Source organism: Micromys minutus (assembly GCF_963924665.1).
Source record: "Micromys minutus genome assembly, chromosome: 14".
NCBI classification, from domain to species: Eukaryota; Metazoa; Chordata; class Mammalia; order Rodentia; family Muridae; genus Micromys; species Micromys minutus.
The window spans coordinates 37,649,025-37,676,134 of NC_137983.1; the positions used below are offsets into that span (position 1 = coordinate 37,649,025).

Below are 27,110 nucleotides of genomic sequence, written 5' to 3' on the forward strand. Positions count from 1 at the left end.
GTGTTGTTTTCTTTCATTTTGTTTTTGTTGGTTCATCTTGGCTGAGAATGTTGGGGTCTTATTCCACAGCTGCATCTCATTTCTTCTATGGTAAGGGGGGTGGGGGACCAGGAAGAGGGTCAGAGCTGCACCTTCGCATGCACAGCTGACATTATTTGCTGGCATGAACAGGCTGCATGACGGGGAGAAGGGATGGTTACAATAGAAAGCTAAGCTCTAGGATTTTTGTGCTGTAGAAAGGAAGGTTTCAAACAAAAGATGATGCAGAGTCAGTATTCCTCCAGCTTTGTAGTCACAAAGTATCTTCCTTCTTTACTTCCAATTTCCCATCCCCTTGACCTGGCTGTATGATTACCTAATTGCCAACACATGGCAAACAGTATGCCCATTAGAACAGGGGGCTCGTGAGCATACTTAAAGGGCTTTGCTTAGTTCGGAATATACTCTGTGGTTGTTTCTATCTTAGAAATGTGACTATTGGGATGAGTCCAGTTATTCCTTTTGTCTTAAGAGAGGACAACAGGAGAGTTTAGAGCACATGGAACGCTTCACTTCTGTTTGAATACTGGGTGCCTTAAAGAGTGAGCCTCCTGTGGGCTTTTCCCTCCTCTTTCTCTTCCAGAGCCCATGCTGACTCTGACTTTTGAAACCTTCTGTGCTCTGGAGAAACCACATCCCGGGCAGCATATTTTTCAGACATCATTTGGAATCAAGGCATCTCTCTGGTACTCAAGTTCCATGAACAAGAGAGTGTCCCTCACAGGATGTTAGAACATCATCAAATTCATCATGACAGTCCTTCACTGTACAATTCATTTCCACTTTGGATATTATTATTAGTGGAAGTGATAGCCTTTGAAGGAATGGCAGACAGGATTACGAGGGAGAGAACATGAGAGAGAACTGTGCACACCTCTCCACATTTGGCAGCAACTGTGCCTGTCACTTAATTTTTGAATATTTATTACTAATAAGTCTTTTCATAAGTCATGCCCAGTAAAGTCTACATATAAATTCTTACCTTGAGTAACGGAAGGGACCGTGTCAGCCTCTTTAAGATGGTCATTTCCCTCCTCTTGTCAGCCACATTGTTCTTGCCTTTCTCACATAAGTTGTTCGTTAGCTAAGCATCTAAGTCTGTTCTCTTTGTTATTTGAATTACAAAACACTCCTGGCTTGCCAGGGTAGCCATGGTTTAGCACTCAATGAATTAACTCATGATAGCAACAGATTCCTTCTGTCTGGACCTCTGCTCTTGTGGTTCTGTGATCTAAGCACAGCTGGAACTTGATTCTGACCTCATGCAATGTCTAGTCATAGAAAAATAGAAAATTTAATTGGCTTGGACATATCTCCTATCTTAAGAATTAGATCATTCATGACTTCTTTCTCAGAGTTACTAGAATGGTCACCATTGTCGTCTGGAACTAGTCTCACTATTGAGAAGCTACAGGAATAATTTCCTGCCCATACACATCTTCTGTCTTTTGACCATTGCATACATGTGTAGCTAGGTTACTTGTCTCTAAACCCATTCAGCAGCATAGATCACATTGCTGGTTAATGGATGAAATTTCATCTGACATTTTTAGCTCTACTATGGCCCTTGATGGTAATGCTGCTGTTTAATATGAAAGTTTCAATCTCATAACAAGACTGGAAGCTATGTGTGATTTTTCTACAAGTTGTAGGAGCTCCAAATCTCGCAGCCCTCTGTAGACTGTGTATATTCGTTTTAAAGAGGGAATGAGCAGAAGGAAGTAGCGTCTTCTGGGTATCAAAAAGCCCTTCTTATTCAGCATCTCTCTCCTGCATGTCTAACCTTAGACCCAAAAAAGCTAACAGTCGGACTTGACTTACACATTATGACTTGAACTTAACGTTTACTGTCTGTACTAAGAAGTGCCAACTTTTCACACAGTCACCATCCTTCTGGCCCTCCACTTTCTTCCCCATGGCTAGCAACAGGAGGGATTCCTGCCCTTTGTCCTCTCTCCTATTTAAAAGAATGTTCCTAATTGTACATGACCTATCACAGCTTCTGTGAATGTGTCAGATATACTACCTAGGTTTCTGTCTCTAAAAGTTATTTTGGATTAGTGATGAATTATTATCAACTGACTATAATTAAACAAAACAAAAGTCTTGGAAGGTTCTGGGCTATCCTTGGTGTTGTCCTACTTGTAGGACAATAACGTGTTCTAGGAATGATGAGATATAGTTAAGGATAAGGTAGCTTGTGTCCCTATTTTTCAAGGAATCCACCAGTCCTTGTCATTTCTTCCACAAAAGTGAATGGATGGATGAATGAATGAGTTAATTAATGAATGAATCGACTGTTAGACAAAGGGTAGCAGACTAGTTTGAATTTCTCAAGGAAAGCCATTCTCAAGTGTGCATTGTGCACTCGAACACACACACACACACTTGCATGCACACATGACAATTCACATATAAAGAGTACTAACAAATGGGGAATTTGTTTTTCCAAACTTGAGCTACATAAGCCCATGTCCATACTTGATAAAGTCCAGTGACCTTTTCGAATAGAAAAGAGTCTGAAATAGTGAGGAAGAATTTCTGTGAGATCTCTTCCCACCTGTCTGGTAACTGTTCTTTAATCTCACTAAGAGATTCACTTGCCTCTGCCTCCCAAGTGCTGGAATTAAAAGCATGCACCTCTGCTGGCCAACTAAAGTAAGGATTCTTAATGGAGATGTTATATAGAAATCAGAATATAAACAGAGGTCTAATTTATTATTGACAGTCTTGTCTTCCTGGTAAGACTTTCTGTTGTGTTTAGAAACATTTCCAGAGCTTACATGTAGTCCATGTGCTTCTTTAGAGGGCTTTGTAGGATAAACTGTTCCCAAGTCTCCTGATTACGGTGGATCTTGGATACTGTAGTCTGGATCCCCTTCCCCACTACCAAACCTGAACTCCCCCATAAATAAAACACTGGTCACAAAAGGTTTTGCCAGGCCTATGTGAACTGAACAAGAAATGCAGATTCTACGAGATAGAGATATATTATTCGTTGTTGTTTACGGTATTTTTGAATAAATGGCCAACTTGGACTGACCGTACCTGATTTTTCTAAAACTGTCTGGGACGTAAGGGATGAACAAGGAAAGGAGCAGCCCCGGATTTAAACTGACCGCTGTGACGTCATGTAGCTTTATAGAGCATGCTTCCCTTAGTGTGCCCGGCAGCCATGATCTCTGCTCAGTACCTCATTCCTGGTCAGGGTAAGGGTGTGAAACCCTTTGGAAACTGATACAAAGAATGGCTGCAGCATCTACCCACCAACCAAAATGGTTTATGTCCTAACAGAAAGGGATGACCTCAGCCACTTAGAATTACTATAGCTTTGGAAGTGGGACATAGTTTATTAGCCCAAGTAAATGGAGTGCTACCAGGAAAAAAAAACCCAATGAATTATAACCAGAGGCTAATATATTGACTGTCACATCCCCTGTTTCTGGCATGGCAGGGATGTAGCCAGGCAGACTGAGACAGGCCTGGCTTCTCCCAGCGGGTTTGAAGGTGTTTCCCAATGCTTGTATCAGTTCCTCTAGATAGATTCCAGCCACTGCTAGTACCAGGAAGATGCTAAACATACGGGTTCAGTTCATCAAAAGCTGTGTACAAATTAGGAAAGAAGTTTATCCATGTAGATTTCTCTCTGGGGGCCTAAGACTGTAGCCATGCCTTGAGACACTGTCCAGTCACCTGCCTCTCCTCCACTCAGCAGCCCTTACCACCACTGGTGGGGAAACAGGTGGCCTGTAGCTTAGAGGGTGACTGGAGATCTGAAAATTCAAGCATGTGCAACTGGCAAGTGTGTGCATACACAGCACTGCACACAGTCTCCCAGAGGTGGCCTGTGTGTATGTAGTAGGACCACGTTCAGGTCATCCCAACTGGCTTACAGATAAGTGAGACTCAGACTAGTTATTTTGTTTGGCCTTGACAATTATTGCAGGGTAACCCCTAATCTACTTTTCTAACTGAGTAGATCTGTGACTTCTGATTGTCTAATGTATGCATGTTTTGATATATCTATATCTATATCTATATCTATCTATATCTATATCCATATCCATATCCATATATATATATTTCTGAAAGATAAGGAATGTGCTGTTTTTGAACATAGCCATGAGACTTTTGACACACACCAAAATTAGTGGCAATACTAAGTCTCAACAGTTATTTAGGTGGTGATTGGACTGTCTCTCATAAATCTCACAGTTATAACAGTTTCTTGGAGTTAGTTTCCCAGTGAGGTTCATAGGCTGTGCTTGGCTGATGTTTCTTGACCCTTTATGTGTTCAAGGCTGGATGTTTCTCCTCTTTCTTCCTTTGCCTGTAGCTTAAACTCTCCTGTTCACGCCTCCTTTTATGCTCTGCAAGAACTCTGGGGATCCACCCTGCAGAGCTCTGGGCTGTTAGGTTTTCACTGGTCTTACCCAGTCCTTATACCTTTGAGTGTGCTCCTCTTATCTAATTTCCCGGGATTCATTTTTACCTACATGCAAATATATAACTAAATTAAGATAAAAATTGGAGGACACAAATTCTTGATACTTTTTCAGAAACTAACTCTGTTCACTAAGTGCCAATTCAGTATCTATAAAAATGACCACATTGTTTTTATTTTATTTTTGGTATGCCATGATCTTTGCTTCAAATGTTTAATATGAAGCTGAAAGTGCCTCATGGTTTCTCTCTCCTGACCTTTCATCTGCTTTTGTTTCCAAACACCTTTTAGAGGATAAATACATTAACAGATGTCATTAAATGCCACATGGAAATTCCTGTGACAACTGCTGAATAACTGAATCTTTTATCAGAGTTGGAAGTTCACTTCTTTTGTTTTGGGTTTATTCTGTCACTGCTAAAATTTTGGACTAGTCTGGACAATAGCAGGATAATATTCCCTACATTGGCATGACCTTTTCCCAAACAAATTGATCATGGCAGAAAATGCAGAGTAAAGAGTGTAGACCTTCAACATTTAACCTGGTAAGATCTAGAAATATACCAAAGTAAGCCAGGCAGATTGGCTGCTGATATCTGCTTTGTAGGCAGTTAGTCTAAGACTGTAATGGAAAAAGGATCAAGGGACAGCCTACATAAACTTCTACCTGTAGAAAGACTATACCCATAAGTCAGTGGCTTCTCAAAAATCATATAGAAGAACTATATTTCTGGAATTGGCTTTCTAACTAAAACCTAAAAAAATAGATAAGTAGGTAGGTAAGTAGATAGATAGATGGATAGATAGATAGATAGATGGATAGATAGATGGATGGATAGATAGATAGATAGATAGATAGATAGATAGATAGATAGATGATAGATAGATAGATAGATAGATAGATAGAGATAGAATAATAGATAGATACATACATATAGATAGATAGAACTATTACCTTTTCAAAGAGGGTACATTTCTTGTTGTCACTACACCCACCTAGTTACCCAAAGATATTCTCTGTCTCTTTGGAAAAGCTGTGACATCCTCCAAGACATTTATGTCACTGTGATATTGTCTTAAGTAAGAGAATGGCATGATTAGACTGCCATGCATAAAATGTACTGTCAGGGAAAAATGGCAACTTGTATATTTAAAAAATAACCTTGCCGACAATCTTGTTTTTCTAAGGATAACACTGTCTAATAAGACCAAGTAATTTTCTTAGCAACTGCTGGGGACTGAGAAAGGACTTTCTGTTTCAGCTACAGATGACCTTGGTCTTCCAACAACAACAACAACAAAAAGAGTCATAATTTTGTTTTATGAGGGAAAACATCCAAAGGTTACTTCTCATTCTGCTGGAAAGAAGTAGTATTAGGTGCTTCTCATGGCCTTTAAGGGACAGAATTATCTAAAACTGGTCTTAATACCCACTCCCCACCCCCAGCCCTGAAGGAGGTTCACTGAAGCAAACCACAGACTGTTCCTGATACATTTGAGGGACATTGGGTAACCGTCCGCTGTGTACACATTTGTGGATTCTCAACTGGGGTATATTATTAAAGACTGCAGAACCATCTCCTCTATTGAGATGACTTCTATCCTCTTTTAAAATTATTGTTTGTGTTATAAGCTATACTAGGGTCCTTTCTGGTCCTTCTAGTCTCCATGCATCTAAATGGTTCCCAGACACAAGTGCAGCAGTGATGCTAGTTAATCTCCATCGGACCTTTGTGTCAACTTGTTCTTTAGATAAATGACCACTTTATAGAGTGTCTGCAAACTCTTAAATTTCCCAGGTTTATTTATGAAGCCTTGAGTCCATGCAGTCAGATACCCTAGTCTGCTATTGAAATGTCTGTTTACATTTTGCATGGTCATGGCATCTTCTTTGCTAATCCTATTGATTTTTCCTCCCTTCCTTGTCTGTCTGCTTGCCTGTGTCTCTCTGTCTGTCTGTCTATCTGTTTGTCCCTCCTTCCCTCTCTCCTGTACTCTGCTCTGCTTTTCTCTCTGCCTCCCATTGTATCTCCTCCTTTCTCCTGTGTAGGCCTGTACGGAACCCAGAGCTGTGCACATTCTAGGCAAGGACTGTACCTGTGAACAATGCTTACTTGTGTCCTTAATTATGGTTTCTTTAGCAAAGTTCATGAGAGAGTCTAATTAGGAGAGAGTCTGTTCTATAGCTTCTTAGACAATGTCTCAGTGACACAGATGTCTTGAAGAGTGTCACAGCTTTTCCAAGGAAAGGGAACTGTCTTTGGGTAACTGGTGCATGCCAATCATTTTTCCCTAGGGAGCCAATCCAGTCCTGCTCAGCATCAGTTTGTTTAAGCTGGAGTTCCTAGGAGATGTATATTTCTTTCATGTGCAGTGTGGACCCTCTTCATCTCCCAGATCCAAAAGAGTGTCTGCCAGGCACTTTTCTCTCTTTACAGATACCTATATGCTATTCAGCAAAGGACTAAATTACTGTGTGGTGGGGGGGGGGTGCCAACCCAGAATGACAGTGCATCTATGATTCCAGTGTGTCTCTGGCTTTTCCTGTGGACAGCTAATAACTGTTCCCATCATGCCCTACTGTGGCGAGAAGCCTTGTGGGCAGGGCATCTTCCTGCTAGGGCTTTGCCTCCTAAGTGCTTCACCCACAAGCACTACCTAAGCAGTTTCCAGCAGGGCAGTGCGCTGTCAGCACTGGAGTTATCTTGCATTCTGGGTGAGAATAATAATTTGAGAGGGTTTGAGCTTAAAAACGAGCAGATGTAACAAACAAACAAACAAAAATACAGGCTATGGAAGAGCGAGAAACCTTGCAGATTTCTAAATACATAAGCACTGAAGATACAGGTAAGGTTAAAGACTTTCATCTTGCAGTTTGGCTGCTTCATATAGGAATGTTAAGGAGTTTTGGTTTCTTTGTTGGTTGGTTGGTTTTTGTATATATAGTTCATTGAGTAAACCTCAGATTTACCTAATCTTCCTCAAGTAAGTCAGTAAAAAAGCGTCTTGAACACATGGTCATTCAGGAAAGATAGATTCTCCAGATTGCTCTCAGGTATCTGATGTTGCTGCTCCTAATTCCGCTCATTGTCCAAAGAAACTGGCCTGGTGACTTAGCAGAGGCATGCATTTCTCTGCCTGTTGTTCTAACAAGGATAACAGAGTAGTAACCGGGGAAAGAGCGAAACCATCTGCCCAGCGTTGTTGTAGTTGTTTTATTCTTTTTGTTTTGTTTTGTTTTGTGTAACTTTAGATACCTTGCAGGGAAAAGAAAATACATGTGTCTCCAGGAAGAAATCCTTAGTAGTGAGTAGAAAATACCAGATTATTATTCACATTTTGATCCAGTGTCTTTACAAAAGTATGTGGCAGTAGAATGCACGGGATTTGGCATACGAGTGAAATTTGGCTGGTATTTCCTATCGTGCAGACACTCTATATACTTCTATAAAGCTTCGGGCCATGATACTTACCTATAGCCCCAGCTATTCAGGATGAGGCAGGAGGATATTGAATTATGGGTCAGCCTAGACAATGAAATGAGACCCTGTCTTAAAGTAAAGTAAAACATAGTATTTAAATGGTTATACTAATCTGTGACAGTGTAAGTGCATTTCGCTTTTGTAATGTGGAACTTCCGCCAGAAACGTGATGGAGTTGTGTAGATACTGAATGCAGGGCATCATCATATTCAGAAGGGACTCAAAAATTTCCCTTAACTCATTCATCAGTTTAATTACGTAAACAAATGCATGGGATATGAATTCTTGGCAAGCAGTTGTAAGAGAGTAGTCTGTCTGTGTTACTGAATGCCTCAGAGTTATTTGGTGACTTCTGTTGAAAACTGGGCCCTCACCCATCACGTCCCCCAGGAAACAACAAAATTCCAGTGAGGGCAGCAATTCTGTTTTGCTTTGCTTTATTCGGTGTGTATGTACTAATGCTGGGTCAGAGACACTCATTTGGGTACAGTACAACAGAAAAGAATCCTATAGCCAATTTTATAACAGCCAGTGGCATCTCAGTTTTCTTGTTGAGTTTAGCTCAGCAGTCTTCTGGGTAGGACTCTGGCCATCATTGACACCGATGTGGCCCCGGCTTGATGCTTTTCCACAAGAACAATGGCGGTAGTCATTGCTCTACAGCTTACCTAAATGGATGCCTTTTAAGGAGCATCTACCATGGTCAGCCTTAGCTATGACTGCTACCTTTAAGGAGCATCTGCCATGGTCAGCCTTAGCTATGACTGCTACCTTTAAGGAGCATCTGCCATGGTCAGCCTTAGCTATGACTGCTACCTGTACATGGAATGGACAATCAGTGAAGTTGGAAGGGACAGATGGAGAAAAGGAGGCAATAGGGTTGTGAGTGGGTGGAGGCTGACAGAAAGGGATCATATGGTTTACTCCTTGAACAGCGGTTTTTTGGTTTCCATATCCTATGCGAACGCAGAGAAATGTCTAGCTTCCTTGGCAATGATCAGTATCCCTGACTTATATTGCCATAACAGACACGTCCTCTGGAAATAAGTTGCTATGTTATGTCTGCTTTTTTTCTTCTTGCAAGTTAATTACTAACTTGCTGTGGGAAGCACTTCTGGGTTAAAGCCCCCACGAACACAGTCAACACAAGAACAGTCAGGTCCTACTTATACATGTTTATATGCCCAGATAGCCTCATTCTGTAGCTGAAACTGGCCTCCCGTTCTTACTCTGACCATTTCATATGCCCTATGGCTGTGATTCTAGGTCTTGTCATTCGTACCACTAAGTTAAAGAGAGAATCTTCCTTAGAACACACTGCTCACGAAGCAGAGGCAGATGGGTAAAGTCAGCACAGACTCAGTGAGGTCCAGCCCACCTTCTATGCAGAACACCCTTTGTGGATTGAAATGCCTCCTCTCTGCAGTCCTTGGTTATAACTTCCAGCTCCCTCAAAACCAAGGGTGCTCTCGTGACTTGATGTCCTCTGTCAGCTCCAGTCATCTTTTGCCAGCATTAACAAATGGAATGTGGCCTACCTAGCTGGCAGTGTATGTGTTGAAGCCAGAAAGCAAGGCTATCGCTTCGAAACATATAGACTCACATGCCATGTTCGCCCGAGAAGAGAAGAAAAGCTGGCAGACATCCACAGAGTGTGCACAGCACTATCTGCCAGGCAAGTTCTTCTGACAACTACAGCTTACTCTTGAGTTTAGCTGCTGCCTTGGAGCAGATGCAGGGACCAAGTCAGTTCTCACTGGGTATCACCTGGGACTTCATTGCTGCTTTACAGTTCATGAGGCATTCAATGCTGTTGTGGATGAAAGGGCTAAACACAGTGACTGTGACTTCTGTGAGGTAGCTGTCACCTCTTTTCCGGGGATTCCCTTATATCAAATGTCTCATTACTACCTTTAAGTGATGATCTAAGAATCTCTCTCTCTCTCTCTCTCTCTCTCTCTCACACACACACACACACACACACACACACACACAGAGTGAAAATGTGTCAGGGCCAGGTACTTTGGGACAGCATTATAAAAGAATAATCACTTCAGGGGAAACTGTTTTAAAAGCCAAAAAAGCGTATCTTTTTGTTCTAATGTGCATTTATTAACCTTGGTTATTTTGAGTATCCCACAAGATCAGCAAGTTCATACGACAAGGGTGTTATATCTGTCTTTGGCTTATACCGTGGCCTATTTTTATTGTTCATTTATAATTGATGTAGAAGTGTATCCATTTGTGAAGGACGTTGGTTTTGGTTTTAGTAAATGCCATAGGATTTATTCTGAACGACTTCCAAATGGGTTGTTCAAGTGGGGCAAAGGGCATCCTTAGCAACATGATAGGGATTCAGACACCACTGGGAACACGGATCAGCAGCCTTCTGCAGAAAAGTTTGGTGACAACTCACTGCAGGTGGGACACGTGCTTACCATGTACTTACTGCTTCATAGGACAGGCAAGACACTCAAGCAAATGCGTTACCAAATGTAGGAAAATAATTGTTAAAAATTGTAACAAAGTGGGCTTTGGAAACATGAAAAAAATCAATGCAGAATAAAATAGTTAAACCATACAAAGTAGAACAAATAGATGTATGGAAGAACATTGACCGTGCGAGTCATGTACTCGGAATGATACATGATAAGGGGTTTAAAAGTCTACAGGAATAAGTCAGTAGATAAGATAAAAGTTTTCATCTCAAAATAGATCTTTTCCATAAAGAGGTAGACAGAACCTTGACTGGCCTGATGCATCTCATCCTGATTGGTATCAGTGGTGAGCTCTGATTGACAGTTAAGCCCCACCACAGCCATGTAAAGGAGGGGAGAGCCTAGTTCTAAATGCCCTTGAGCCTCAGGAGTGGGTAATTGGTTTCATTTAGTGTGTGTGTGTGTGTGTGTGTGTGTGTGTGTGTGTGTATGTGTGTGTGTGTATGTGTGTGTGTATGTGTGTGTGTATGTGTGTGTGTATGTGTGTGTGTATGTGTGTGTGTATGTGTGTGTGTATGTGTATGTGTGTATGTGTGTGTGTGTATGTGTATGTGTGTGTGTATGTGTGTGTGTATGTGTGTGTATGTGTATGTGTGTATGTGTGTGTATGTGTGTGTGTATGTGTGTGTGTATGTGTGTGTGTGTGTGTGTATGTGTGTGTGTGTATGTGTGTGTGTGTGTGCTCAGTGGTTCATCACTTTCAGCTTTACACCCATAAGACTGTCAGGTTGGAGGTAGAAATGTCGAGCGACCGCATGGAAATTTTATAAACCAAAGGATGACTTGTTACTATTCTTCCAGTTCCAAACAGATGAGCTTTATAACAGAATGATACCTAGAGACATCAAACTGTCTCCGTTTCCTCAAAAGAACGTTGGCCGTCAGACACTGTGTTGTCAACTGCTTGAAGTGCAACCGATAGCACAGACCTGATAAAAAGGAAATGGTTTTTATCGGTAATTGCTATTAAAATCTCCTATTGCTGATGTGGTCTATGAGAGGCTCGCTTGAGCCTCGCTAGGGAAGCATTTGTATTGAATCGCAATGGTGACTCCAGAACCAAGTGTGAACCTTCCCCTCCTTCTTGTTCCTATCCAGCCACATCTACATCCACGACTGGGACCAGCCATCTCATAAAGTGTGCAGAGAAGGAGAAAACGTTCTGTGTGAACGGGGGAGAGTGCTTCATGGTGAAGGACCTGTCGAACCCGTCAAGATACTTGTGCAAGTAAGAGATGAATTCCTCTCTGTGCCTTATCCCTGTGACGGCTTGTTTCAGAGCGTCCCGTGTCACCTCACTTTGTTGCATCTTGTTAAATAATGCTCATTTATTTGTGGAGATTTTTTTTTCTGCCATCGCCTCTGCCCTGTCCAGAATTGATTTACTTTTCGGTTTTTTTAGGGTGTTGTTTATTTTTGGTTGCTAATGAGTTGGCTTTGTTTTTTCCTTTGGTTGGTTGGTTTTGGTTTTTGTTGTCAGAGTTTTTTTGTTTTGTTTTGTTGGTTGTTGGTTTTTTTTTTTTTTTTTTTTGGTTTTTTTTTTTTTTTTTTTTTTTTTTGCCTTTATATGTATAAATTTGCTTTCCTCATGGTTTTCCTTAATAGCTACTGAAAGAAATGTGTAAATATTGTGAGGCTATCACTTTTTTACTCCTTGTATAAATTGAGCCATGAGGTAACTTTTTTTTTTTAACCCCAATGCTCATCTGCAAGGTGACCAGAACAAATAGAGAACTCAAGGGAGCAGAAAGTTATCTGCTGAAGCAGTTCTTATGTTTGGGATTATGGTATTACCTCATAATTGCTTCTCAAAACAAATTTTAAGTTGCTCTTCCTGGTTATTGAAAAGAAAAAGCAAGGTGCACGTGTCCAGAATGCATTTAGTACATCGTAACAGCATCGTCGTAAGGAATATGCTAGTGCTGTAGACATGTCTAGATGTCCCTTTTTCCCAGGGACCAGGAAGAGGAGATGTACAGTTAAAAAATACCAAGTCTATCTGAGTGCGGTGACACTGAGTGCGGTGACACTGAGTGTGGTGGCACACACCTTTAACCCAGCACTTGTAAGGCAGAAGCAGGCTGAACTCTGAGCTCAAGGTCATCCTGGTCCTCAGAATGTGTGCTTCAGGGCAGCCAGGGCTAAATAGAGAAAACCTACCCTGAGAACAAAAACAAAACAAAACCCAGCAAACAGCAACAAAAAGAAATATCAAATTTATATTCTCTCACCAGCATCATTAACTTTGGGGTTTTGGGGGGTAGGAGGTGAAGGGGGTAGGTGGGGTAACAACAAATATTTAAGCTTTATAGTAAAAAGTCAATAGGATGATTAAAATGCATGTGTTTATTTGGTCATCATTTAAGGTCTATTGATATTTGTTTCATGTCATGTCACGTGGACTCATAATCTAATGTGAATTAAACATGTTTTGCATCTGGACTATTTGGTAGGATGCTTTCTTAGAATGCCCAAAGCCCCAGACGCACACAGACCAGATCTGATGGTGACAACACATGCCATTATTCCTAGCACTAGGAAGGATCAGAAGTCAGGGCCTTCCTCCTAGGTGGCCTAGTGAACTCCAAGGAAGCCTTGGAAATGGGAGGCCCTCTGTTTGTAAAAAAATGGAAGGAAGCAGGTTCCTTGCATGGCTGCATGGCTGCAGTGCCAAGAAAACTCATGTTGATGGAAGAAGCATAGTGGATTTTGTCACTGGACACCACTTACAAAAGCAAACCATGTCTTAGGGTGAAGCATGGGGTTCAAATGCAGTGACTCGACCGGTAAAGCTTCTCATTAAGTTTTTCAAAAGCAAGTATAAAAAAACCAATTGGCTTCAGATGTCCATGATGCCACACTATGTGCCTTATTTTAAATTACTCCAAGTGTTAAGGTTCGTTGTAATCGTAAAAATCATTCAGTTGTATTTGTTAATAACCAATCTTCAGCTTTAGCCTCCAGTTCTAAGATTTGCTATACAATGTAGCACAAAGAGACCCCCTCTCACCATATTTGTCATGGTGAATGGGGATGAGCACATTTTCTAGCCTCCTATAAGACCTTCTTTTATCACCTGAAAAGTTCAAGCCACAAGGAATTACTATCTGTAAGATTCGAGGTTCATTTATTAGACTGGGAAACATTGTGATTTTCCTCCGGTCTTAGGCGTAAGACACCATTGTGTTTTAATAGATCTTGGGGGGAAAAACATTTAAATTATAAACCCTTAAACTTTCCCCTGTTAAAACAATCCTACCTCCATATTATCTATGTTTTGCATTTTTAACTCTGTGGAAGAACATCTAAGTCCACACTGTGTTTTAATAACAGTGATCATCCCTTATCACGCACGGGCTTTGCAAAGATTTACAAGCTGCATGGGCACACAGGATAGTCTCTGAATACCTCCAAGGAACCAGGGCAGCTATTTTCCACAGATTCATTTTACCTATCCTGTAGCCCTCCCACAGCCTACGTGAAGCACACATGAGTGCTGTTTGTTGGTTCCACTTTGGCATGGTGCCAACAGCTGTGAGCTTTCTTCACCCACACAGCATCTCATTGAATTTTAAGTGCTATCCAGAAAAACAAAGAGTACATCCTTTTTTTTTTTTTGAAAGTCTTGAAATGAATGGTTTGTTCTACCTCTAGTAATTATTGAATTAGCTAACAGTAAATGCTTTACTTCCTTTAAACCAACTGTCTGGTGAATCAGCCTTGTCTCCTAGTTTTTAAAAAATTACCTCTTTTTTCTTCTCTTTTTTTATTTCTTTTCTTCTTTCCCCTTTGTTACAACAAGATTTTTTTATTATTACTTTCTATTTTAAAAAGAAAATCTTTGATATGACTGATTTTAACCCCCCCCCCCAGTTTTAGAGTGTGACTTGATTGATTTATCAAAATAATTCAGTGCCTTTGATTAAGAATTGGAATACTTACATTTAGCATGCACACAAACTTGCACACAAACATGCCTTGTGAAGAAAACTGTCATGTTGAAAACATCTATAACCATAAAAATGATGATTCAGCCGGGCAGTGGGAGCGCTCGCTTTGATCCCAGAATTTGGGAGGCAGAGGCAGGTGGAACTCTGAGTTCGAGGCCAGCCTCGTCCACAGAGTGAGATCCAGAATAATAACAATAATAATAATAATTAAGAATTTTAGCAAAATCACATGATGTGTCATGTCCTATGATAATATAATGTCCATTCAAGCAGTGGATAGAAACAGGAAGCATAAAAATGCTCCACTGGCTCAACAAGATCTTGCCTATGAAGTCAGTGCATAGGTTCCATGTGGCCCATAGCAAAAGCATTGCTGAAGCATGAGCCACATACTTCAAAGTCACCTTTATCCTTGACCAAAGACATGACTCAGAAACACTGCAAGCATGGAAGTTTCTAAGGAGTCTCTCTGGCCACCTAATTCGCCGCTGCCTTCTTGGGAGTTGAGCTGGATTTTACAGCAAATCTCTTTTGTCCCTTTGCTTAGAACAAGGTGTTCCAAATGAGTTAGCCATAATGCAGTTAAATAGTTCTCTTAGGAGACGTTTGACGGTTACATGGATTGGCCCACGGGGACCAAGTGAGGATTTGAGTATTGGTTCTCATCCTTTACATTACTCTTCTATCTACAGTAATTTAAGATCGTCCAGGAGAAAGAATTAGTCACTATCCAGATTATACAAAGAGGAGAGAGGAATGGGTCCAGTCCTGTTCTCTGATGCTCTGTCATACGGTGCAAAGCAACAAGATCATTTGAACATGAAATTGTCCAGATTCGTTTTCCCTTCCCAGTGTGAGCGGTTCTAAAAGAACTTGGAAGATGTGGATAGGAAGTGTGTTAGCCTAAAATTTATTTTTCCAACAGACAATGCTTATAAAGATGATATATTGCCCAGTGGACAGATACAGGCTTACAGTGAGGGACTTGGGTTTTAACCACCAGTCTTGGTAAGCAGTCTTGTGTCTTTCCAGTTTCAACCCTCTGGACACTGTCTTCATTTATAACACAGAGTTACTATGTTTTCCAAAAATTTCCCCAAGGAATCAGAAAAATTAAATGAGTTCATCTCTGCTAAAGTACTTTTAACTCCAGTAAGACTTCTTTTTTTCTCCTCTAATAATAAAAAGTAAATGGAACTATTTCTCTATAGATACTGAAAAAATATGGTGGTGCTATATATAATCCCTAAATTTTCTTTTTATTTAAAACTTTTATGTGGTTTTCATGAAGCCACCCACTAGCTTTGTAATTTTCATGTGACTGATTATTTATATCATTAATCACCATATTAATATTTTTTGATCACAAGCTACCTTATTTTAAAGAAATCAAAATTAAAAATCAGAAATCAATCTATACTTAAAAATATAAAGTTTACTTCACCCTGGGCTTCTGGTGATTTTATATAATTAATATCTATACATCTGTGTAGATCATACTGTATTATGTATTGTTAAAAGATACATCATTTTATAAATAAAACTCTTGGATATCAATTCACAATAATATGTTTCTGTAACTTAAGTCCAGTAAAGGAAATTTTAATATTCACCTGTATAATTGCTCTCTGCTAGGTTCTTTTAAAAGCACTGATAGTAACAGGAGGCATAGTCTCTGATCACTGGAAGCTTAGCATGTGTAAGGAAATGAAGTTGCTAAGTAACAAAGCTCTGCAGGGGAGCGAATGTGCTCCAAATAGCACAGTGCTGACTTCTAAGGCAATTAGAATTTAAAGGGAAAAACAGGACTAGAAACAGAGAAGCATTTACAAATGTAGCTCTTGAGTACAGAGTCTTTCCAGTATACTAAGCTTACTCTTGAAGAGGCAGGGATCTTTTCTCTCCTTTCCTTTCCTTTTTCCTTTCCTTTCCTTTCCTTTCCTTTCCTTTCCTTTCTTTCATGTCCTGTCCTTTCCTTTCTTTTCTTTTCCTTTCCTTTCCTTTCCTTTATTATCGACATACCCCCCAAAAGTTTCATTATAGCATTTCTTATACAATTTGCTTTTTCACTTCTCCTTCCTGTCCGTTCTCTCTCCTCCTTCCCCATATTTTGTTCTCCCAACCTAGTTGCACCTTTCTTTCATATCACAGATACCCTTAGCCCATCCCTTGTCTTTTCTCACTCCTCATGTTCCTACGGTCTCCTACCTAGTTTTATAGCCTATACTCATCCGTATACCTCCTTATAAACATGCACACAAACACTAAAAGTTAGGATCTGACTATGAGAAAAAAGATGGTGATGTGCCTCCCCAGAACAGCACCTCCATAGCATGAAGTGAAACCAGCATTAAAAAACAACAAACAAACAAACCACAAACCACAAACAAACAAAGAAAACACTCTGTTCAGTAGTGCAGCTAGGTACATGCTCTAAGAAATTTTGGGTATTGTGATAGTAAGGAGCCAGAATAAGTTTGAGAAGCAGAAAGGTAACACTAGAGACACAAGAATATACTCAGCTACACAAGATGCAGAAACCCAGGGACTAAGTAGGATATGAAGAAGGAGTAACAATACTAGTGTAAGGCTAGTGTTTCATAAAATACTGTCAGAATGATCACAGCAGTGATGTTTATACTGTTCATCAGCAAATGAGTTGACATAGAAGGCATGAAGGAAATTCATTTGAGTTTTAGAATACTGTTAATGTCAAGCTAATTCCAGGAGCAAAAGAGCTTTTTTTTTTTTTTTTTTTTATAGTGAACTTCTCTGTTCTTGGGTGCCATCATATTTTATCAGAAACAGAGACTTTGTGAGAGAAATCAATGGAACTATTATGAATCTAGACACTGAGCTCTTCAGACAGCCACATCTTCAGGTTTTTATTTTGTGCAAAGAATCCTACCATTTTTAATATTTTTGAATGTATTTCAAATTTGACTTCCTAGTGTAGATTGAAGAAAATCCTGCAGGAACCAATTTAGGTGCAGTCCTGTCTAGAATTAGAACACTGGCTAACCTCTCTACGTAGCCTACTTTCTTTGTCTTTCTTGCATCAGCTAGTAACCATGTGTGTTGATTAGGTGCCCATGAGGCAGGCCGGAGTTCATACTGAGCTTCCAGGGATGAACAAAACCACACTGGCCTCTTCCTTTAGGAGACACAGACCAGTGAAAATAATACCCATGTTTCAAGAAATCGATTTAACTATCAATTATTGATGTACTGAGTGCCATGAAGACATTTAGGGAGCCAAGGGTATTTTTAGGACCTAAAGGAATTAAAGACAAAGGTTTTGCAGAGGGACAGAAAGTATGAAGCTATCACCTTCAGACTGTCTATGTTAAATAAAAATGCAGTTTCAAAATCTTTTCATTGAATAATTTAAAAGAAACCCATTTAGATGTCTCATCATAAAACAGGTCCACTAGCATACAGAGAATGAGATAGTTCTTTTGGGCCTTTAAAGTGAAGATAGACCACAGATGAGCAGCTAGTATGTCCTGTGTCACTGTAGAATGGTAAGAAGGTACAGGATGTACTGATCCTGTATCTCTTGAAGTCGTTGGCCTTAACTTAAGGATGTGTTGGATAAACACTGGTGAGTGTTGTAGTCTTTGGGTGAGCATTTCACTAGAAACAGTACAAGCAGAGTACTTGGTAAGACCTAAGGCTCCAGCAAGAAGAGATCTGCTAATACACACTGCCACACTCACTGTTAGTGAGGAAACCCAACAGTTGGGAAGCAGTGTGTGCTTTTCCTCAGTGTCTACTCATGAGCCCCTATGCGGCCACTATATGTATTCTGTTATCTCATAGATTGGAAGTTAGTCCCAGAGTCATAATAAAAAAAATGGAAGGCACATACCAGTTGAGCAGTATTGGGAGGTATATGCTAGATCTGTAAGAAACATTATTGGGACATTTTCTATTTAGTATTTTCTTTAATGATGTTAAGGAGGGCATCCTCTTGAGAAAATGAATGGCTTTTGCAGATGACACTGTAAAGGACACTAAAACACAAATTAGAAAAACATATATAACCCTCAAATATTTTCACTTAAAGGCTGATAACAGAACAAGATTCATCTTAGAAAAATGCAGACTACTAGTAACAATGCATTTGGGGAAAAATAATCTACAATGCAGATACTCAGCCAGTGAGTAGGCGAACTCTGGCCAGAACACCAAGCCAGCTACAGGGTGAACAAAGTCTGTGTTTGCAATGTGATACTGTAGACAAGCAACCCATAAGTCTGAGTGCTGCATCCATGGGCAACTCAGGTTTCCAGAGTAACAGCAGGAGGCTGTGACAGCAAGCAGAAAGAGTCACTGTTCCCCAGAATGAGTTTGTTGACATTTTCGTGACTTGATATTTGTAAATATCAACACCAAGTAGATAAATTCACGTGTTTTACAGTGGAAGAGGAAATTCCTCTGTTAGTGTTGAAGAAGATCAAAAAGACGACGTGATATTCTTCCTGACAGAGTATTTAAAAAGCTGGCCAAATGTTTCATTGCAGAGCAATGACTAATGAGTAGATTACTCTCTGTCCTGTCGGCTTTCTTCCCTCTACTTTTCTCAAGGGACAAGGATGAAACCAGGAAACAAAGGAAGGAAGATGTCTAAAAATAGCTTCCAAGTTGACTGTCACTGATAAATAGTCTATAAAACTGGCCAACCCTATAGAATCAGATCTTTCTTGGGGATTTGTAAATATCTTTGAATATGTCTAGAGTGTTCGTAAACTGATTCTCAAAACACATGCATCTAGGATTGAATCCTTAGTAAATGCATCAGGCCATTCATAGAGTATTGTTGCTATTAAACTATTTTTCAGAAGAATTCAGTTATACTTCTTAATTTAATTAAATGAGTGAATTGTAATTGCTCTTACTCTTGGTTGGAAAGATTATAGAAAAGTGTTAGGGATTGCTAATTTTCTGAAAGAACATTCGTGTACCCTAAAACCAAAGTAAAGCCTTGGATTCACATGTAAGGACAAAACCACATTAATTGTACCTGACAGTAGGCTAAAGCCACTCTGGCTTAGAATTTATTCTAACCTAGACTTAAAAATGAGATGATTTCATTTGGCACTATGTAAAATTCAGAACATATAGTGTTATAATAAGTATCATTTTAAGGCTAATGTAATTTTGAGAAATTCTAGTATTTTTGTCCCTACTGTAAGACAAAAGTCAATAAAACACAGTTGTGTTTTATTTAATCTTAGGTGAACTGGTGTTTAAATAATGGAATTTAACTGTTAGGTAATAGGTTTTCTCAGAAATAATCATAGCCCTTTCTTTTTAACATGGCAAACAGTGTTAAAGATTTCTACTTGGGGAGGAAATCCCTAGGCACTGGTAATTCTTATTAAAATTTATCTGAAAGTCCACAGAGGATATTCTATTTTAAACTTTTAAGATAAAAAGTAGATATTAAAATTAATTTGTTTTGAAAAATCAGTTTTCTTGTCAAAATTTTAGGTATACAGCTCTTTATCAGACATTGCACTTAGAATTAAACACCATCCAGGTTCTGGGTTAGGCAGCAGAAATACAGAATGGTACAGTATGACCACAATTCACATCCATCACACACAGCATAGTTAAAGAGGTATGGCCCAGGCAAGGGACAAGGCACAATAAAAGAACCAGAGAAGGGGCTTCTTGCAGAGAAACAAGAGTCATTTAATAGGAAAGGGATGTACAAGCAAAAGAAAAAGCTTAGTTCTTTTTATCCCATTAACAATAGCTCTATCTAGAACAAATGATTATGGTGCAGTGTTATTGGACCCAAATATTTTGTATGATTATGTAACATAACATAACATAACATCCCACAATGATAACCTCCTATGATACATAATGATTAGATAATGGATAGGGAAGTGTTTTTAACCCCATTTTTATAGTTGACACATGCCCTTTAATCACAGGTCTGGCATTTAAAATGCAGAAATCATAATTTCCTAATAAATACATTCCTTCTCTCAAGTACCTCTTGAATCCTTAGCTATTTATTCATGGCATGCCTTTAACTATGATCAGTACGAGCAAGTCTGACCTCAGCTCTCTCCTCTACTCCATCTGTCTGTCTGTCTGTCTCTCTCTGCTTCTCTCTATCTCTGTCTCTCTCTCACACACACAAGAGAATTCATATGGTGCGATATTGATCATAGAAAACAAACTGTGATATGCTCGATATGAAATTTTAATTTTTATCAAAACAAACAGGCAGAATGAGGTGGCCTCTGTAGATGGAACCTAGTAGTGCTGGAATGAAGTATAGAAGTATCTTGTGGGATTATGGTCCTTATTTCACGAACAGATAAAAATGTGTTTTCTTCAGAAGGGATTTGGTAAAATAAGCTACATAAAGTCGTTTTTTAAAAAATATTTGTCTAGGCATTCTTACTGAAGCATGTACAATGACAGCTTTATAGAAACACCCCTACCTCATATATTGCTCTAGGTAGATGTTTCTCTAATTCCTCCAACAAGGGATTATCGGCAAAAATAATCAGTGTCCAAGTCCTTTAGAGATTTCAATCGAACCATCTTGGCCATATATACATGTGTGTGTATGTATGTATGTATACATACATACACACACACATGCATTTATTGATATTCTTTTTTAAAGTTTATTTTTATACTTATGTATATGTATGGTGGGGGAAATGTGCACATGAGTACACATGCCTGTGGAGGTCATGAGAGGGCATCCTGTTCTCTGCAGCTGGAGCTACAGCCCGTGAAGCCACATGACGTGGCGGCTGGGAACTGCAGTCAGGTCTTATGCAAGAACACCATGCATTATTAACTGCTGACCCATCTCTCCAGCCCTGTAGATGCTATTCTTAGTTATCACAACTACACAGTAAAGTACTCTTGTGATAAGAGTTCCAGAACTGCTATTTTTATGCAAAAAAATGTATGTATCTATCACATTACCTGACAGCATTATTCTTTCCCGCTGAAAATTGGCCTGAAACTTAAAGAAATCACTTTTAAGTTAGTATAGCTAGTAGATTTATTCACATATTTAATGCCAAAATGATAGCGTTCTATCTTACTTACACTAGAGATAAAATACTTCTAGAAATACCACTAAGTCCTAAAAAGTACTAGCAGAGCCAATCATGTTAGATGTTTTATACCAGCTATGATGAACCAAGTGACTATGGGGGTTGAATATTCAATTGTGAATTTTCACCTCTAAGTATGTTTGCTTTGTAGAACTCTTAAGTACCTGCTTATTAGGACATGGTATTAGGTAAATTAAACTCAATATAAGGTGCTTTAGATACCAGATTAAAAAGCAGCATGAACAGTTAGGACATTCATGTCTAAGCATGACCCCACTGTACAGTCTTAAGGACAAAATGATACCACGAGTCATTCATACTTACAAGTAAATTGATAAAAACAAGGAAAATATACCTTGTTACACACGTTCAAAATAGTCAGCCATCAATGTAAAAGCTCATGTCATTATCTACTTCTGCATAAGAATAACTTTTAATTTCAAAAAATATTTTTTTTTTCTTTTCATGGAGGTAGTTGGGTGAATGAAATTCTGCCAATAAAATCCTACTGTTTGTTCCTTTCAGCAATATTAAAAAACTAAGGCTGAATTTGTAATATCTTACTGGAAAAAAAAATCGAAATGGTCTCGTCCTCATCACTAACCATGAGAGAATAAAAGTGCCCTATTTTGTTTAATATTTCAACTTACAGTCTAGCAAACAGCTATGAAATAAAATGAGTAGAAACTTTCGTGCTTATACAGTAAGATAAAGGGCCTTTTGCTAGCAAAGTCGGGGGAACCTCTAAAGCTAATGTCAACTCCAGTGTTTTACCTCAGTGAGCTCCTGCCTCACCACCCCATTCAGTGCATAGTCTCTTTCTTGTTAAAGTTATAATAACTAATCTTCTGAAGACTGAAGAAACCCACAAAGAATGTAAGCCACAATTTGGTGGGGCTGGGTTTCTCAGTGTCCTGTCTTTTCTTTTCTGTGTTCAGCACCGGGTCATTTTTTAGGAATCCATATCCCATGGGAGGAAAGGTACCAAGCTGAAAGTTCAGTGTCTTGAGCGTTCGATTGCTTATCACGTTTTTGCCCTCTAGGTGCCAACCTGGATTCACTGGAGCAAGATGTACTGAGAATGTGCCCATGAAAGTCCAAACCCAAGAAAGTATGTTCAAATAATCTGAAATCTGCTTTCTCCCCCAAACTACAGCAACAATCGCAAACACTTGGTGCTTTTACGGCTCAGCTGTAACCGGTACCCTTTGTCCTGATTATGGCTTTTCCACTCAGGGCATAAACCCACACACTGGAGACTCTGTTGTGTGTTATTCAGTTAGATTCCACAGTTAAAAGCTGAAAGAACGGCCAGTCAGATTGGCCTGTGATTCCGGGAGTCCTAGCAGTGAACCAAGCCGAAATCATTTCCTACCAATGTGTTTGACAAGCGGAATCAAACATCCATCACATCCGTTCTGTGGCACGTTAGATTTAAAGCAGTCGCCTAGAATCCCAGGTTCACACTGTCCAAATTTGTAAGTGCTGGGGAGATGTCAGAGTGGGAAAGCCACGATTAGGACTCAGGGTCGGTTCCTGAGGGTGAACTCACCAAGTTCTGTCAGTGACACGTCAGGAGCTTCTCTCTAGCGTATATTCACCTCTTCTCTTTTTCTCTGTTTTTTTCTACCATTGTTTTTTTGTTTCTTCTCTCAGGTGCCCAAATGAGTTTACTGGTGATCGTTGTCAAAACTACGTAATGGCCAGCTTCTACAGTACGTCCACTCCCTTTCTGTCTCTGCCTGAATAGGAGCATGCTCAGTCGGTGCTGCTTTCTTGTTGCTACATCTCCCCTCAGAGTCACCTAGAGCTAGAGCATTCTACCAGGCCTAATATTGACTGCCTCTGCCTGTCGCATGAGAACATTAACAAAGCCATTGTGTTACTTCTCTGTTTGTGACTAGTCGGCTCTGAGTTACTAATAGGTGTGTGAGACTCCAGCTGTTTCTGAAATTGGTACTGCAGAATGTGATGCAAATTGGTAGTCAACATCCAAAAGTGAAATAATAATAAAGTCATTTCAAGCTTGCACTTGTATTGATAAAATAAAATCATTCCACTGAATAGTCCATCTTCTGTATCTAATGTCAGCATCCTCAAAAGGATGTTATCAGACTGTACCTGCTATACACTTGAAATGATGGTAAGTTCATTTCGGCTCAGTGTGTTATTTATAACAAATAAACATCACAAAAAGGGTTCAGATGTTTTTCTTCATTAACCGAAGTTCATAGGTAGGCATAAAGACAAACAAAACATTACTAGGTAGGAAAATTAGAAAGCAAAGATTTCCCAGCAAAGGAAATATCCTGATTATGTTTCTCGGGAAATATGTAATTCAGAATGAGTTTAAATAATCATGATTGCCTTAATGTTTCTTAATATTCATGTTATCTTAAAAGGTAATCTTAGGAGACAAAGGCTATTATTTCTAAAAACTAATATGTCAAAATATAAAAATTCAAGTTTAGAATAAATATGTAAATGTTTAATGTGGAGCTGACAAATTAAGCAGATGTCTGTGAGATCATAATGTCTTAAACATCGTTTCCAAATTCCTCAGTCCACATTTTAGATAACTGTGTAACTAAACTAGATGTTTGCCCCTCGCCTATGAATGGGGATGATAGTGTCTGTTCTGAAACTCTCAGATCACATTTGCTTATACCCCACTTAACCATTTGGAATGGGAGCTAGTCAGTTTTCCCTACAAAGGCTCAGATAGTAAATATTTTAAGGTTTGTGGTGATGAGGTCAAAGGTAAACCTCCTCCTTGTAGCTTGACGGCAGTCATGGAAAACGAATGAACTGATTGGCTAATCTGTGTTCCACTCAATCATTATTTACAAATGATAGCACCAGGCTGTGTTTGTCAGTCCTATTATCAGAAAGTTTTGACATAGCTCACTGTAGTTTAAATTCTTAAATTTAATCAGAGTCCAAAAGGATTGGAGATTTGCCCTTGGTTCTGATTCTTAGGACAAAGCTCTGCCAATAATCATAAATGTCAACACTGGGAGGCGGAGGCAGGCCGAGCTCTTCGAATGAGATTCAAGAGAGAGAGCTCGATAATGAGACCTTGACTCAAAAAAGTTAAAAAGTTTCTGGATGTTATCAAAACAATAGTCGTGTGTTTAGTAAGATGATATTTGTATCATTTATATCATCAATATATATTTATATTTATATTGATGATATATATATATACATTGATGATATTGATATCATCAATATATATACATATTTATATATCTGCATAGACTATGTTATCAAAGATTGTTCCATAAGCCATAATTTTCCCTTGTTAAAAACTAGCAAATTGGCATTGCTAAATTTCAAAATATATTCACTGTATTAACAAATATTTAAATAATAGCATTTATCCGACATGAGTTTTCTGTCCGTAGCTATAGATGATTTTTTTAAGTAGATATGATGGAAGGTAGAAAAAGGAAGAAAAATAGGATTTTGTTTTATCGATTAAAGGTACATTTTAAATTATGTGTTTGTATTCAAATAGCATAGATTTAGCAACCCCATGTGACAATATGGGTAGAAACCCATGTTTTAGAATTTACTGAAAAGAGCTAAGCTGTTCTGTGTAAGAGGTCAGAGAGCTAGAGCTGCATTATTCTTTGAAAGGAAGGTTGGCTCGCTAGATAAAGGCAAGTATTAAAAATTTAAATATTTCTCAGAACAATAGCTTAGTTAACTCGGCATTATTTAAATGTAAAAATAGCCACTGTGTCTGAAGTCCAGAATTGGGACTCCTTAAATGAATCCTCAGTGAGCATTCAGTGACACTTTTGGAAGACATGCAGGAAATTAGCATTTATGTTTAACTTGATTTAACAAGGGCTGATAGGAAGCTCGGTGATGAGGCCAGTATGTAATGGCTGTGTTATTAATGCCACATGTCTGAAGGAGCAAGCGTTTCCAATCAGACACCATTTTCCAGAACCATCTTTCCCAGAGTTCATTTTCTAATCTCTGTCTCATGGTCTCAGTTTGGATCTTTGATAGAAGATATAGGAAGGTCAGGAAATAAGTTTTCTTGCTCCATGTTCAAGTAACAGTGAATGCCAAAAGAAAATCCACAGGCTCTCCCCCCAGAAGTCACTTAAAATTGTAATTGTTTGTTTATAGATACATTGTCTTAGAAAACATAACAGAAATTTTAAAGAGAAGATAGACTCCAAACTCAAATGAAGATTTAAAACTTACCAATTCATAAATACAACTGAAGAATAATATTCCAAAGAGAATATATAGTTCAAAGTGTTTAAAGCATAACTTGCATTATTAAGGTTAGATATTCATTCTTATCAGCATATCCTATAGAACCTTGGCTGACCTACAAACACAGATCTACATAGGGAAAGGAAGCTGTGTGATGCATGACAGCCATTCGTCTTGAAATCTAACATATAGTATTTCTCAGGAAAATATTATCCACTTTAGTCAGCCTTAAATCTGACCCATTATTAGTGCAATTGCTGGTTAATAAGTTTATGATACTGTGACCATTAGCCTGTGGTGGAAACCCACACTCAATGCATAGACTCAGTAGAAGAAAAGAGAAAATACATTCACACCTTCAGTACCTTCAGGTAACATGGGACCCGTATGTCCTAAAGAAGCCAGCAAATTGTAGGAACTAACTATAGAACAGCTCACATTATTGACAGTTTGAAAAGTGACATTTAGAACTTGAGCCACATTCTTAAAAATATCTTAATTTAGACTTTTCAATCATAGGTTCTTAGCATATAGGTGATTTCATTCATTTCTAAATGTTTTAAGAACCTGTTAATGTACTTATCAAATATGTATCTTGCAAACATTAGAATAAAGAACACTCCACATATGACAGAATCGTCATCAATTCTGAATGTGAGAATTGTGTGTGTGTGTGTGTGTGTGTGTGTGTGTGTGTGTGTGTGTGTGTGTGTGCACGCGCTGTATGGTGTGTGTTCTTCACATGGAAATTGGGGACTAAGGCAAACATTTATTACATTTCCAAGAATTCAGTAACAATGCAAAGTGTGAAAAAAGCATCTACATTTGTAAAGGTAAGTCTGAAATTAGAGTCACAACACTAAATTCATCCCTTTCAAAACTGGCATTAGTAGAACTCTTTATAAACCCAGAGAAACAGAAAATCAAGACTGCATGTCTTTGATTTATTTGCATAAACAACCCCAAAGATGTGAGCACTGACACCCTGAAGGCCATGAAATTTGAACAGAAACCATAATGGCAATAACTATATAAATTTGATGAAAGAAAGTTATTTTATTGCTCTTCTCGCTAATGCAGTTGAAAATTTAAATTAACCTCCAGGTTAATCAGTTTTCCTCAAGTAATTATAAAATCCTCACACAAAGGATTAGCAAGTCAATATTTAATAGTTTCTGGAGACTCTTGGATTTAAATTAATTTTTTATATTGCTATGGTCCTGGCAGGAAATCACATGTAGAAAAGAAAACCCAATTGTTTACAGTAACCTTTGTGTTTGTGAATTATTAATTGAATTTAAAGAATGTAGTGGCTAGCCAGAAGCTCAATAGAACCATGTGTTACATAAATGAGCTAA

General features: G+C 38.8%; 1 protein-coding gene across 13 annotated transcripts in view; it reads left to right on the forward strand.

The window, feature by feature from the left end:
* The window catches only part of NRG1 (neuregulin 1), a gene marked incomplete at both ends in the record, with an annotated part of 175,159 nt that overhangs the window by 132,774 nt on the left and 15,275 nt on the right, over window positions 1-27,110 (forward strand). For 9 of the 13 annotated variants that reach the window (XM_080928755.1, XM_080928757.1, XM_080928750.1 and 6 more), the window contains 2 exons: window positions 11,562-11,691; window positions 23,170-23,228. In XM_080928755.1, coding sequence (XP_080784881.1) covers window positions 11,562-11,691; window positions 23,170-23,228 — 189 coding nt within the window. Of the gene's footprint in view, window positions 1-11,561; window positions 11,696-22,556; window positions 22,625-23,169; window positions 23,264-27,110 lie in introns of those variants that run through there. The other 4 variants (XM_080928756.1, XM_080928749.1, XM_080928751.1 and 1 more) reach the window with 3 other exon arrangements.